Raw genomic sequence first — 15,408 nt, 5'->3', positions numbered from 1 at the left:
CTCCCCTACACATGGTTGGATAATCTAGTAGGAGGATTACAAAATATGTTGTATATTGTATTCCATAATAATGTATCATATTTCTCTATAAAAAAAAATTGAATTGAATTGAATTTATAATTATGTCGGAAATCCAAAGCTGAATGCTGAAAACCACCCCGAAGACTAGATTACAGATTTCCATCTGTAATTTATTACTATCTAGCGTATGGCAGATACACAACACATAAAATCTGGTGTGGCGCACTCACACAACTTTTCTTGCCGTTATGAAAATTGATCACCTGACGCTAGTGTTCCCGCGCATCACAAGTCTACTATTCAAAGATTTGAGCCAGCTGGTGACAGGGCAATAATGCTGGAGACACACATGAGGTCTGCCCTGCTATCTCTTCATAGTGAATGATTTAATAGAATCAACAATAAAATGCAATTGAATAATCACAATTTCTCGAATTTAAAGCTTATTTTCAATTTTAGGTGAAATTGTTACTGAACATTAATTGTAGAGATTTTCATGCTCAATCTACTCCACTTGATTTTTTTTGTTTCAATTGTATCTGAAGCCTGATAATTGGGAATCTATCTGCATTGATGGGGCGGAGCTCCTGAAATTTTTACAGATATGGGACTTGTGGCAGTTGATAGAGCTTATCGATGACTATTTTAAGTATGAATTTGATCAAAATCGTTGGAGCCGTTTCCGAGAAAATCACGAAAAACCCTGTTTTTGACAACATTTTCGCCATTTTAGCCGCCATCTTGAATTGCATTTGATCGAAATTGTTCATGTCGGATCCTTATAGTGAAAGGACCTTAAGTTCCAAATTTCAAGTCATTCCGTTAATTGGGAGATGAGATATCGTGTACACAGACGCACATACACTCATACACACACACACACACACACACACACACACACACACACACACACACACACACATACAGACCAATACCAAAAAACCACTTTTTGGACTCAGGGGACCTTGAAACGTATAGAAATTTAGAAATTGGGGTACCTTAATTTTTTTCGGAAAGCAATACTTTCCTTACCTATGGTAATAGGGCAAGGAAAGTAATAAAGGTCATGAGTATCAAATGTAATATGAGTCTATCTGTAATACTGTATTGACAACAATCAGTCTGTTTTTTAACAATTCTATTATAAGGTGTTTTTTATAATTCATGAATAAATAAAATAAAAAATACTAACCTGTCCTCTCCTACGTCTAGGTCGTATGGGTGGAGACGGACTAGCTGCTTCCTCTTCAGACGACATAGTTGCTCGTCCGTTCAGTCCGTTATGTCCGCTATGTCCATTCTGTACACTATATCCGTTCTGCCCGTTATGTTCTTTATGTCCGTTGCGTTGCAGACTGGAGTACCAGGTTCGTGTTTCTGAGGTGGTGGCAGCGGTGGCAGGGGTTCGTTCCACGGGGGATGAAAGGTCTGATCTGTCCAAGTGTGATCTGCTATAAGAGTATCTGCACCGAAGTAATTACAACATTTCATTGATTACAAGACTTGCAAGCTCCAATACTTGATCTACCATACAAATAACATACATAGCTTCTACATGAAAACATCACTACCTAACTGCATAAATTTTAATACTGATTTAAAAGATGAATCAAGCTTTCTTATATTCAACAATTTGCAACAATAAATGACCAGTAAAATTTTCTTATATTCAGTGATCCATGGTCTAGTGGATAGAGTGCTTGCGTAGCAACCTAGAGATCCCGGGTTCAAACCCACTCAGAACCAAAAGTTTTTGAACAGATAACTCCCGTGTTATCGGATGGGCAAGTTAATTGTCGGTCCCGGCTAAAGTATGACAGTCTTAAGGCCCATTGACGGCGGCTCAAAAGATATACTCAGGCGAGGTGGAATTTCCGTCAGGACTCCCCACCAATAAAAAAGCCATACGAATATTTTTTAATTTTCTTATATCGACCATAGTTTTCAGGATCTATCAATTCTTCGATAATTTTGAAATAGGTCAATAACTAAAAAGCTATAAGTCGAATCTAATTCTAAGGATGTGGTTGGAGAGAGAGATAGAGAATCTTCAAAATTCATGAAATTATTTGTACCTTTATTTCATGCACCAGTATTCTCAATATGCATAATACCACATATACCTCAATTCTCAAATAAACTATATATTTATCAAACAAACAAGTCAGCTGACAAGTGATAAATCAGATTTATTTTGATGAATTCTAGCGCTTTTTTCATTGTTGATCATTCGTTGGGAATTGATCCACATTTTTTTAGGCGTTTTTTTCAGACGAGACGGCTGAGCGGGAAGCTCTCAGATTGGGTTGGTTGGGTTGGATTCCGGGAATCAGCTGACTATCAGCCAGCTTCCAGACTATTGAAAGTTTCCTGGCCTGCCAACTCGTCTGAAAAACGCCTGGAAAAGTGTCGCCCAACGAATTCACAACACTGGAAAGTAGCGCTGGAATTAATCATAATCAATCAATTCGATTGATTGATTGTCAGCTGGCTTGATTGCATTGTAATGCATCTTGAATTAATATTTTTTCCAAGCTAGTCACTGTTTCCAACTCCCGATGTCCAGTTGACAGCACTACTTACGAAATAATTATAATAAGAATTATTTTATACTTTTGATTATAAAATTAAGTATTTTCTTTTTTTATGTTTTGAATATGTATTTATTGTATGGCAAATAAATTATTTGATTGATTGATTGAAAATAATGGGTTATGGAAAGGAGATGAGGCCGTTAAATGTGATAGACTTCTGTGCAACCGTGAGATAGTGGTGTTATCATCTCACTTATTAGTTAGGTGACAATCATGATTCATAGGAGATCATAACTCACCGTTCGTTCGAAGTCTGATTGGATCGGTTAGGTGTCATTGAACTGGTGGTCTCATGTTGCGACCTGTGGTTGCCAGGCGACATGGACGTGGTTCGCAGGTAGGAATGGTGACCGTCATTTGGTGGTGGAGTGGGAGGAGCAGGTGATTTACTCGATTTCATCGTAACGTTGATGAAGGATGATGTGGCTGCAGGGCGGCTCACCTGTAGAATAAAATGATTAAAGTCAGATTCATTCACATTTCTATGGTATTTAATATTCCACAAATTTAATGATATAGACATTCCTTATTGAAGATTTCCTAGCTTTGACAGCTGATCGCGGCCGTACAGTTGAAGCAGGACCTCCTAAATACCAGGAGGTATTCAGGAGGAACTGGTTGAAGCTATCTAAAAGTGTCAAATTGGTTCTTATCTATTCGGCTTGTCCAGCCAAATAACCATGAAAAGTTATAGCGCCCAAAAACAATTTAATGTAGTTTTTTCATCGAAATAATGAACAATTTTCTGTGCAAGCAAAGTGTCAAGTGCCCATTTAGAGCCAGTTACACACACATCGATTTTTGGTCATCGGATGTTTTCCGTCCTCATTAATAATTCTACCTTTTTGAACTGAGCTTGACACACTTCACACATCATGTGTGCAGATACACATTATTATTTGTTTCCCAATTTATGTTCAATCGGGCGGAATTTATAATAAGGTCGGGAAAAAATCGGACATCCACTGCCTTCAATGGAACAGCTGACAGAATATCAGCGACATTTTGAGCGAGTTCTTCATGTTGGGGGCTGACAAGTACACTCCCTGTCAAACCCTTCCTCTTTCAGTTAACTTTTTTGCGCTTGGTGCCCACATGAGCCTTTTGGGTAATGTAAAGTGTGTTGGTGATTTGTTGAGATGATCTAACGTCCATGCCATCGGTGGGATTCGAACCCACGAACCAAGCGGTGCTAGAAGACCGAAGTTTATGATGCTCCTTACTACTGGACCAATCTGGCCAGCATATTTATTCACACTTAAGTTACTATTCTATTTTACTCGCGCTTCGCGCTCAGCAGGGGGCTTCGCCCCCTGCACCCCCAATGGGGTGGGTTAGCATACTCCGCGCTTCGCGCTCCGGCTGGGAAGTGGGCTTCGCCCGCCCAATCTCATTTTATGACTGTATAGGTTTGGATAGCAGCCACCGCGCTTCGCGCTCCGGCTGGGAGGCGGGCTTCGCCCGCCCAATCACCTTTTATGACTGAACATGGTTGGGTAGACGCCTCCGCGCTTCGCGCTCCGGCTGAGAGGCGGGCTTCGCCTTGTTTGAATGTGTTCTGGTTTATTGATAGATCATCCAAAATGAAGTTCGTTATTATGTTAAGCGACTCATCCCTCACCATAATCATTATGCTTGAAGAGGGATGAACCATTAATATTTTTTTCAAAAACACTTTCCTTGCAGAGTTTTTTTAATAGTTTTGTTGTATATTGCTTTTCTTCGTTGTATTTCTGTGTGTTGTAAATAAATTTAATTGAAAAGAAATTTCGACTTTGAGGGTGTCAGCGGGTGACAGCGGCATACATTTATTCACACTTATGTTACTATTCTATTTTATTTTGTTAGAGTTATTACCTGTGCATTATCCATATCATCACTGCTTACACTGCCGAAATGACTATCCAGCCAACGATCAGTTTCATGCTTCCTAGTTCTCTCTTCTTGGTCAGGGTCCAAGGGACGCCTGGTCAGTGCATCCTATCAATAAATTAAGAAATACAATTGAGATGTTTTGCATTACCTTGAAACAGACATGATTTGTATCATAACTGATCAAGTGAATGTTGAACAAAATCTATAAAAAGCAATATGCTGAAGTAAATTCACATTTATGTTCGCTGCAGTTTTCAAACTTGTAGTGAGGCCCGGTTGCACAAAAGCTGGTTAAATTTTAACAGTGATTAACTACACGAGGACCAATCAGAGAAGCTGTCTTTTCTAAAACGGCTTCTTTGATTGGTTCTCGTGAAATTAGTCACGGTTAAAATTTAACCGGCTGTTGTACAACGCAACCGGCACTAAGTATATCAATCAGGAACAATTTCTTTTTTTTTGTAGTTGAGAAGTTGATATTGTGGTAATTATCCATATTGAATGAAAAAGACTAAGAAATTGTCAAAAAACCACAGATCTATTGATACTTAGAAAGATCGGTTTCGGTTATTACACCAATGTCAATCTCTGATAAACAGAGAGAAATTGTCAAGAAACCACAGATTTATTGATACTTAGAAAGATCGGTTTCGGTTATTACACCATTGTCAATCTCTGATAAACTTCTCTGTTTCATCAGAGATTGACATTGGTTTAATAACCGAAACCGATCTTTCAAAGTATCAATAAATCTGTGGTTTTTTGACAATTTCTTAGTATTTTTCATTCAACAGGAACAATTTGTTATAGTAACTGAAAGCCGTGTCCACACTGAACAAATGTTCGACAAACATGTTTGTTGGAACAGTTTGGGCGAATTTTATTATGTTTGACAAACAATGTTCGCCCGTGGCCAGTGTGGACGCGTCACCAAACAAAATATTTGTAAGGTTTTATGTTTTACAGCTGTCAATACGGAAAATGTTTGGAGAAACATTAATTTTTGTTTGACAAATAATGATTGTCCAAAACATTTTTTTAAATGTTTGTCCCTGAGCACCTTAAAAAACATGTTTGCCGAACATTTGTTCAGTGTGGGGCTTCTCTGATTGTTTCTCGTGGAATTAATCACGGTTAAAATTCAACCGACTGTTGTGCAACCGGCACATAGAGTCGCATGAAAATTGATAATAAAAACCATGACACCAGACCTGAGCCAGTCAGGTTACTAAATATTTATTTATTTTGATCGCTTTAAAAAGGAACAATCAACTAGAGTAATTAAAAATACACGCAACACAAAACTCAAAAGTCCCAAACATTCATTTTTTATTTTAGAGAAATTAATTTATCTACTTTTAGAAAAGTGTTTTTGTTATCATTCCAGTTGTACATCAAATCAAATCAAATCAATTTATTGCCATTCTTTTTTTACAAACAAGTGATACAAAAACATTCTTATAATGTTATAACTAATTATAATCCAAACTAATTTAAAAACATATTGAAATAATGGGCTCTCCCAGAAATGCTAATGCTTGAGCTCTGGAAGAGAGTTCAAAAATGTTAAAGGTATTTAGGATGGATGTCTAAGACAATTTAATTAGTACCAGAAGAAACAATATGCAATATAAACACTAGAATATAAATGTATGTACAATATAACAATGTAAGCACTAGAACAAAAAGTCAATTAATCTTCTGAAATCTCAAGTCCGAAGTAAACTTTCCTACATACCCACTCTCTTATTTCATAAATTAAACACTTAGTAATTCTATTTAGAATGAATTTTTCAGGTAGACAATTTATTATTCTATGGCAATAGAAGGACAATTGGTGTTTGCAAGATGTAAGTCTAGTGAATAGGTTATTGTAGGTATTGAAAACATTTGGACGTATTAGATATGGTGTATTACGAGTAGTGAATTTGTCTTTGTTTTTATTAATGTACAGAATTGCGTTAGTTACGTATGTTTGTCTCAATGTTGGTAAATCAATTTCTTTGAATAGTAGTCTACTACGGTACATTCATAAGCAAAATAAATGTTTCTAATAATACATATCTTTGATTAGAAATGAATGTTAGGGATTCATTTTTTATTTAGAGAAATTTATTGATCTACTTTTCAAAAAGTGTTTTCTGTTATCATTTCAGTTGCACATGTTTTTAATCAGTACCTTTGCTACTGTATCTTCAGTGTTTACTTTGATCACTGTCCGTATCTTTGATAAGTACTTGGAATCACAAAAATGCAATGCTATACTAATATTATATGTTATAGATTAGAGATAATGGAAGAAAAGTTCACCTTGCGATCTATCTGTAGTTGTTTGGAGGCACGCGCACGCGCGGACATCTTGTCCCAATCGAGGGGTGGCTGCTGCTCCAGGGGAGCTCCCTGGCGGTCACCCTCAAAAGTTTCAGACTCGTATCTGGAAGGAAGAAAACGGATTGGAGATTCAAATTAAATTAAATTTTATTGATCGCCATAGATTGCACAAAACACAATTTGAACAGTTACCAATTGAACAAAATGTCATACAATAACAATAATATTATATTGCAATTATCATAGACTCATTGATTATAGACAGAAAGATTCTGTTTGGTAGTGAACGTGATATTTTGATGAATATTCATTCTTTTTTGAAACTGTTCTTTGTAAAAATTTGGGAGAAGACAGTTTCGGGCTATGCCTGTTGTCTTCTCCCAATCATATTATATTGTAATTATGATTTGTGATTGTCAATTAAATAAATGAATATTCATCTGAAATTATAGGTTCTGATGACTCCAGTAGACATTCCAGTTACTGGAGGCAGGCTGCCAGATGCCAGTAGTCTGTCCTCTGTCCACCAAACGAGGAGGTTGCCAGTAATCTTTTCACTTCCTAGTAATATGACATAGTACAATTATTTTATCACTATATTCCTCATGCAGGGAGGTGGAACCACCTTTAAAGCTCTCTACTAAGATGAAAAATGAACTTTGGAGTGGCAGCATTCGATTGGCTTAGACGCTGACTTTGTAAATCAGAGGAACAGGTTCTAATCTTGACCAGGGCAGTTATTTTTCTGGGCCTCTCCCTTGTTCCGGATGAACTAGGTAGAGCTTTCCTTGTATCCTTTATCAATTTCACAATTTTTTTTTCTTTTCCGACTTCTGTATTGTTTACTCTATGAAAAAATGTGAGAGTGTGAAATTTGAGTGTACACCTATGGAAATAACAGTAAAGAATAAGTTTGCTTTTGACTCTTCAACGTTAGTTCCCATTACGAACTGTTTGTTAATAATCACTTTTGAACAACTGAACTACGACATAGCGGTCAGGTGTTTATGAATGGAAGCTCTTAGCTTCTACTCACATTTTTGGAGCGCTTTTGGACAGTGTTGAGGAAGTGTTGAGGAAGGGCCTAGTGTCCGAAAGCGCTCCAAAAATGTGAGTAGAAGCTAATAGCTTTTATTTATAAATACCTGACTGCTATGTCGTAATTAATTGTTCAAAATTGTTTATTGTTGAGTACAGTATGTTCTATAATACGGATGGAATTAAATAGAGAATGCATTTATTCAAATGCTAATTAATATATAATTATTATTTAACGAAAATCCTAAATAAATGCTGTAAATCACCCCGAAGACTTCTGCTACTGCAGACATTGACAACTGGGCTAACAGCTAGATGGAAATTCGATGAGAACTACTATCCAAAAATTATTTGCCAGCCCGGGAATCGAACCCGGTACCTCCCAATTGCTAGTCAGGAATGCTTATCCTTACACCAAACTGACAATCTCAGTTGTATAAAATGTATAATATAAAATGAGCGCTGCTATCCAGAGATTGTCAGTTTGGTGTAAGGGTAAGCATTCCTGACTAGCAATTGGGAGGTACCGGGTTCGATTTCCGGGCTGGCAAATAATTTTTGGATAGTAGTTCTCATCGAATTTCCATCTAGCTGTTAACCCAGTTGTCAATGTTTGCAGTAGCAGAAGTCTTCGGGGTGATTTACAGCATTTATTTAGGATTTTCGTTAAATATAATTATAATTGTTCTATGATAGTTTGATTGCTTGAATGATAATTAAATTGTCAGTAATGATGATTATATTCTCACTTGATCTCTCCACCGATGCGCTTATGGCCGAGGTAGTAGTCGACCAACTGCTGTTGTTTGGTGCGAGCAAATTGGGTGGAGCTCTCCTTGTGATCCTCTTCGCAGTGAGATGAGCCACTGCGCGAGTCTGGTTGTTCATCTCCCTCGATCTATCACAAAAAAAATCAATATTTTGAATTTGATTGGAAAGACTACAAAAATATTGAGAATATTTGTAAGTTTCTGTGCGAGTAAACAATATGAGCTCTCTTTGCGAACCTCTTTGTGTTGAAAAATGAACGAATGATAGGGAAAATGATTTTAAAATATTGAAAATATTTTTGATTATCCGTACAGTCGAACTGATATGAGTTCTCTTCGCGATCCTCCTTGTGATGAAAGATAAATGAATGATAAAGAAAAGAATTAAAAATATTGTAAAGATTTGTAATTGTCTGTACGATCAAACTGATTTAAGCTCTCTTTGCGATCTTCCTTGTGATAAGAAATGATAAAGAAAAGAATGGCATTATTCTTATGAAGAATTATAAATGGTGATATCAATATTATCAGTTATAATATGGCATTAATCATCCATATTCTATTCATGGAGTCAGAAACGATGATAATAATAAATTTCATGAACAGCGAAACTCAATTTTTTTGTGAAAAGCTCAGTTGAAAAAACAACATTGTGTTTATATTTCATTTCATCACATTCTTTTGGTGAGATTAGAGTCGCTTCCTCCAAAGTTGGTTTGACCATTAAACCCGTTGAATCAATGTGTGGTTGCATTAATTTCAATGTGTTCCAATTGAATCAGCTGATGGTTTAAACTAGGATTTGATGAATTTTACTGGATAAAGTGATCCCCAAGTCATTTTATTGCATTTAACACAAATTAAGACAACGATTGGATTTGAGTAGATTACTCCACTAATACACGAATTTCAAATTCAAATTCATTCATTCAACTAATACAAATAATGATGATATCAATATTATCAATTTTACAGTAAAGCCATGCACACATACATCGATTTTTGTTTGTACGATATTTTGCCGTCGTTATGAATTCTAACAGATTAAATAGAACTTGACAAGAATGATTTGAGAGTGAGTAGGGCAAGTTTCGATTTATGATTTTCCTCGAATTCCATTGTCATAACAACATTCAAAATAGGGTTGAATGACTCGAAAATCATCCGTAGTATTTTTACTGTAATTCATTAAATAAATTTTGTTAGTCTTGCAGTTACCTCCTCATGTTCAGTAGTAGTCCTTGTCTCAGTGACTAGCTTTCCATCAGGTCCCAGAGCATGCAACCGTTGGCTGTCCTCCGAGTCAACCACCTATAATTCAATTCATACATGTAAATTATCAAAAACTGCCTAAAACTTGGAATCTAGCAGTACTCTTACACAAACTCTTATAAGCACAATTTCTTATTATTATCAAGCGAAAACTCTTATAACTCTATTCTTATTCAAACTCTTATAAGTACAATCTCACTACTTTTTTTCGTTCGTTCGTGTCAGGTGATTCTACCCATATGCCAATATTTGAATAATAACCCACTGGTTTTTACGGCGTTGTCATTAAAGATAAGGTCTTCTCTTGTGCATTCTGGAGCACATCATTGTGGTCATCTGATTGTATATCACCACAGTCGGAGTGCGGGTCTCAATCTGTCTCCAGTTTCTGCATTTTTGTAAAATTGGATCATTTTATTCCAGATAATTTCTAGCTGGTGATCCTCACCAAGGAGCATACCAAAAGAGATGGGCATTAAAGACGTCTTCGTAAGCTATTCAATTCTTTCGTTAGCGATTTGAGTCACTAAGAATAAATTCAAAATTTCTTATCATCAGTGAGGGTTATAATTACAACTCGAAGCACAGCGAAGGTAACTGAGAGGTTCTGATATAATGTATATAGTTGATCGAGTGGAGAGGCAGAATTCGATCAGAGATTAGATATTACTCATGCATTCACTATAATTTATTTTTTTCCTTAGCTCAGACTTACTTTTCTTAGCTCATAACTTATCTTTTTCCTTAGATAACCTTAGTTCTTGCAAACAATTTGGCAACCATGGGAAGAAATGGAGCTATTTGCTTTGAAATAGAATGAAATACAAGGATAGGAACCAATGAATCAGGTGCTGAGTTCAATGAATGAGTCTCACCATAGGCACAAAACCATAAATTTTATCAAATTTGACAATACTTTAATCAAATTAGTGAGTTCACCTTGCGACTCTGCGTGGCGCGTCGTACGACCCGCCCGGGAGCCGCGTTGCGAGTCGCGTCCCATTTATGCAGTTGTATTTGTCGCTGGCGGTCGCGACGACCAGCCGCTGTGTCGCGGCGACATCGCTCCAGTGTCGCTCGCAAATCGCTGTCGCCTCCCTGCGTCACGGCTTGCTGGTAGTCCTGCAAACGGACAATAAGGTTAGAGAACTCTGAATTTTCAATTATAATTTACAATTTCATTATAATTTTTGTATAGTAGCTCTCATCGAATTTCCATCTAGCTGTTTAACCTGTATTTGCAGTAGCAGAAGACTTCACGGTGATTTACAGTATTAAATTGGGATTTTCGTTTAATGATAATTATACAGTGGGGCGAAGAAGGATATCTTGGTTGCGCAATTTAAGGGATTGGTTCAAGTGCACCTCAAATGAACTTTTCAAGTCAGCTGTAAGCAGGGTGAAAATTGCCATCATGATAGCCAACCTCCGCCATGGAGACGGCACATGAAGAAGAAGAAGATAATTATAATTTATTCATTTATTTGCGATAAAAGTAATTACAAATTGATAGAATAGACCTAAATATTATCAATTAAAATTTGGCACTACCGGAAGAGAACAACTTGTGCGCCGGCAGTGAGCTTGAACTGAAAAACTACAATGATAAAAATATTAAAAAAACATAAAAAGGAAAATAGAAAAATAGAAAAAACATATTAAAAGATGAAGACTGTTAGAAGAGAGCTCAATTGGTAAGTGTTTAGTTGGAGCATTGTGATTGATAATAAATTAGTACAATAAAAATTACAAATATTAAATATTATATAATATGAGAAGACAGTTTTGGGCTATGCCTGTTGTCTTCTCCCAATCATATTATTATATTATAATTATGATTTGTGATTTTCAATGAAATGAATAAATGAATAAATTATACCTATATTCATTTACAAGTATATTCATTACAGAACTATTTTACTCATATATTCTTACATAATTGCTTCTTCGCTATTAGTACTGAAACTTTCAACAGAATACATTTTTGGATTGATTTGGTTGAAAGTGTTTTTGAAATAGCTTTCATGAGAGCTGAGTCTACAAAGCGTCAGCCAATCAGATTGCGTTAGAAATGGGAGTGTACTGCTGCTCGCCTGCGATTGGTCGAGGACTTTTTGACATAGTATCTGGTGGGAGACGTTGAGATAGGCATCCACCAATAGGATTCCAGAATGGCATTCATTGATAATATCTTCCTTTCTTGCTGATAAATTTGTGATAAACGATTGATTTTGTTGAAAGTGTTTTTGAAATAGCTTTCATGAGAGCTGAGTCTACAAAGCGTCAGCCAATCAGATTGCGTTAGGAATGGGAGTGTACTGCTGCTTGCCTGCGATTGGTCGAGGACTTTTTGACATGGTATCTGGTGGGAGATGTTGAGATAGGCATCCACCAATAGAATTCCAGAATGGCATTCATTGATAATATCTTCCTTTCTTGCTGATAAATTTGTGATAAACGATTGATTTTGTTGAAAGTGTTTTTGAAATAGCTTTCATGAGAGCTGAGTCTACAAAGCGTCAGCCAATCAGATTGCGTTAGGAATGGGAGTGTACTGCTGCTCGCCTGCGATTGGTCGAGGACTTTTTGACATGGTATCTGGTGGGAGACGTTAAGTTAGGCATCCACCAATAGAATTCCAGAATGGCATTCATTGATAATCTTCCTTCCTTGCTGATAAATTTGTGATAAACGATTGATTTTGTTGACTTTTCATTGTAATATGATAGTTTTGATCATTATTTTCAAATAATGGAACAAAAAAATATTCTTTGTTATATATTGTGAAATGTTATCTATTGACAAAGAGGTAAAATTTGTACTTAATCCATTACTGAGGAATGTTCTTATCAAAAAACTTAATACTATTTGCCATTTCATATTCCAGAAACCTTATGAATCTTAACACAATCTTTAATCATTGTTCGGAACACTTAGACGTCTTCTGGTTCTCCCCCTCCAAATTCCGTAAGATCTCATATAACTTGGTTGGGTAGCATGTGATCTGTCTTTTTGTGATTGGTACTCTAATTTTATAAAATTTCTATTATTATTAATTTGATTAATCATTTCCTCCCATTCTTGGTTTTACACAGACATCCTTTCTCTCTTCATTCTTTCTTCTTCTTTTTTTATCTTTTAATTATTATTTTATTCTATTTTGTTTAATAATTATTCTCAGAATCAATTATTATTGTTTACGATTACTTCAATGATTGTTTGTATTCTTTCATATTAATTGTATATTTCTTCATTTTTTATCTTCTTGTATTTCAAATTGTATAATGTGTTGAGAATATTGTATTGTGTGAAGGAGGCAAAATGGGTTTATCCTGTTGTCTCCATTAATAAAATTATTATTATTATTATTATTATTATCTTTTGATATGATTTAAATTGAAAATTATTATTTTGGGATCACTGATTGATTATATCAATGTACTATTTCTATGTTTTTTTTTAATATAATGTAAAACTTGACTCCTCCAGTCAAACCTTCTTTAGAAGGTTTTGGAGAATTTATAATTTGTCTGGTTTATAATATTTGAAATGTTCTACTGAAAGGGAATCTTCTTATCTTTTGTCATTCTTGCTTTTTTTTATTATTCTTCATTTGTTTTGTTTGTGAGATTTCTTTTTATAAGTGTATTTTTCATTTTTGTTTGTTATATTTTCTTTAATAAACTCCCTTCTTCTGGGGGTACCAGGACGAAGGAAAAAGGAAAAAAGGAAATTATTATTATTATTATTATGTAACTTGCTAGATAAGTGAGTAATTTTATTGATAAATGATTCCTTTGTTACTTCACAATCCATCTTCTCATATTATTTCAACCAAATTGATTATTTTGGTTGAAAGAATTCAACCAATAAAATAAATAATTATTTTACCAATTGAATTATATGATTATTTGATTGAAAGATTCATATAATCATCACTACTTGGAGGAGAAATCCAAACAAAAAATTCATTGAGACCAATAATTATTGCAGTATTCACTCCAGTAAGATTCAACAGTGTCGGAGTCTTCATTACATTGAAATTGATACATAATGCTTGGTACATTGATACATAGATTATTAGGGATGAAGGTATTACTTGCTACATGGGAATACAGTACAGTGAATGTACACTTGATACAGTATCATGCATCCGGGTTCAGTAATATTTATGTTATTCCATTAATTCAACAGTCATGTTGGGAAGAGTGAATTATAGTGGACCTACAGTACAATAATAAAGTACATGTGAAAAAACCTTACTAGTGACCTCTTCTACTTATTCCTTTTCCTCCTTTTTCTTCTTATCCATCTTCTCATTTCTCTTCTTCTTCTTCTTCTTCTTCTTCTTCTTTTTCTTCTTCTTCTTCTTCTTCTTCTCTTCCTCCTCCTCCACCACCTCCTCCTCCTCGTCCTTCTTCTTCTTTTTCTTCACTACTTCTTCTCCAAGGTTGTCTAGATTTTGGTCGCGAGAGATCTGGTCACGCGTCTATGTCTCTCTTCTCTCCCACTCACTCTCTCTTGTATTTCTATCTTGCTCTTCCTTTGTCAATCTTTCTCTTACGGTCATCTTCTCTTTTTCTTTCACCTTATCTCTTTCTCCACTCTCAGTCATTTGTTTCAACGCATCTCTTTTTCCAATGTGTCCCTGCTCTCTCTTATCTCATCTTATCACTCTCTACTAACCTGTCCTCATGCAAACTGTCTCACTCTAACTTAAATATTGGCCTACCATCTCTCTCTCTTTCTCTCTTTTCCTCTCTCTATTTATTATGATTGTTCAATTTCTCTGTCTGACACCTAACCAATGCTTCAGCTTCAATTTTTCGTCGACGCTCTCACTCTGTCTCTTTCCCTTACATTCTGTCACCATGTTTCCCTCCTATTTCGATCGTTCACTCTCTCTGTCTGACACCTGAGCAAAGCTTTTCTACGTCCTTCAAGCACTCTGCATCAACTTGCTGATGCTTAGCTAAAAGCGCGATAAGTCAGCGAGATATCCGGCCATAATTTGTATCGTTTTTCTGTACTTTTTGCGTCTCAATTTTGCGATACTTCTTTGGATTTTACACCATACGTAATTATTTCTATATTCAGTCATATATGATTCATTATTTTTCTAGAATGGCACATAACATCTCTTGAGGTTGATAACCACATGAGCTATAGGTCCAAGTCCACAAATAATGATTATATAGAGACTAGCCGTCAGGCTCGCTTCGCTCGCCATATCCGTCTAGCCAGGGGGCTCCGCCCCCTGGACCCCCGTCTGGATCGTCAAAAATTAAGATCAGCAGGCTCGCTTCGCTCGCCTGCATTTTTCATTTGAGCATTTTTATCATATGTTAGGACGATCCAGTCGGGGATCCAGACTAAACGGATATGGTGAGCGAAGCGAGCCGGCCGGCTAGTAATATAATATTCCCAGGGATAGCTCTGATTGAAGTAGCAGTGCCCAATCAAATTTTCCGCGATAAATGCATTTCAATCTTCAATTTGGTGCCAAC

General features: G+C 35.9%; 1 protein-coding gene across 1 annotated transcript in view; it reads right to left on the bottom strand.

The window, feature by feature from the left end:
* The window catches only part of LOC111057171 (serine/arginine repetitive matrix protein 2), a 64,749-nt gene that overhangs the window by 32,467 nt on the left and 16,874 nt on the right, over positions 1–15,408 (bottom strand). Inside the window, exons 4-10 of the mRNA XM_039436013.1 lie at positions 10,841–11,023; positions 9,848–9,940; positions 8,609–8,757; positions 6,801–6,924; positions 4,473–4,595; positions 2,855–3,057; positions 1,214–1,484 (exon numbers count right to left, since the gene is read on the bottom strand). Of these exons, the coding sequence (XP_039291947.1) occupies positions 1,214–1,484; positions 2,855–3,057; positions 4,473–4,595; positions 6,801–6,924; positions 8,609–8,757; positions 9,848–9,940; positions 10,841–11,023 (1,146 nt within the window). The remainder of the gene's footprint in view (positions 1–1,213; positions 1,485–2,854; positions 3,058–4,472; positions 4,596–6,800; positions 6,925–8,608; positions 8,758–9,847; positions 9,941–10,840; positions 11,024–15,408) is intronic.

The sequence above is a fragment of the Nilaparvata lugens genome, chromosome 10, assembly GCF_014356525.2.
Source record: "Nilaparvata lugens isolate BPH chromosome 10, ASM1435652v1, whole genome shotgun sequence".
Classification (NCBI taxonomy): domain Eukaryota; kingdom Metazoa; phylum Arthropoda; class Insecta; order Hemiptera; family Delphacidae; genus Nilaparvata; species Nilaparvata lugens.
The sequence above is the reverse complement of the archived record's forward strand: the minus strand, read 5'-3'. Positions and strand labels throughout refer to the sequence as shown.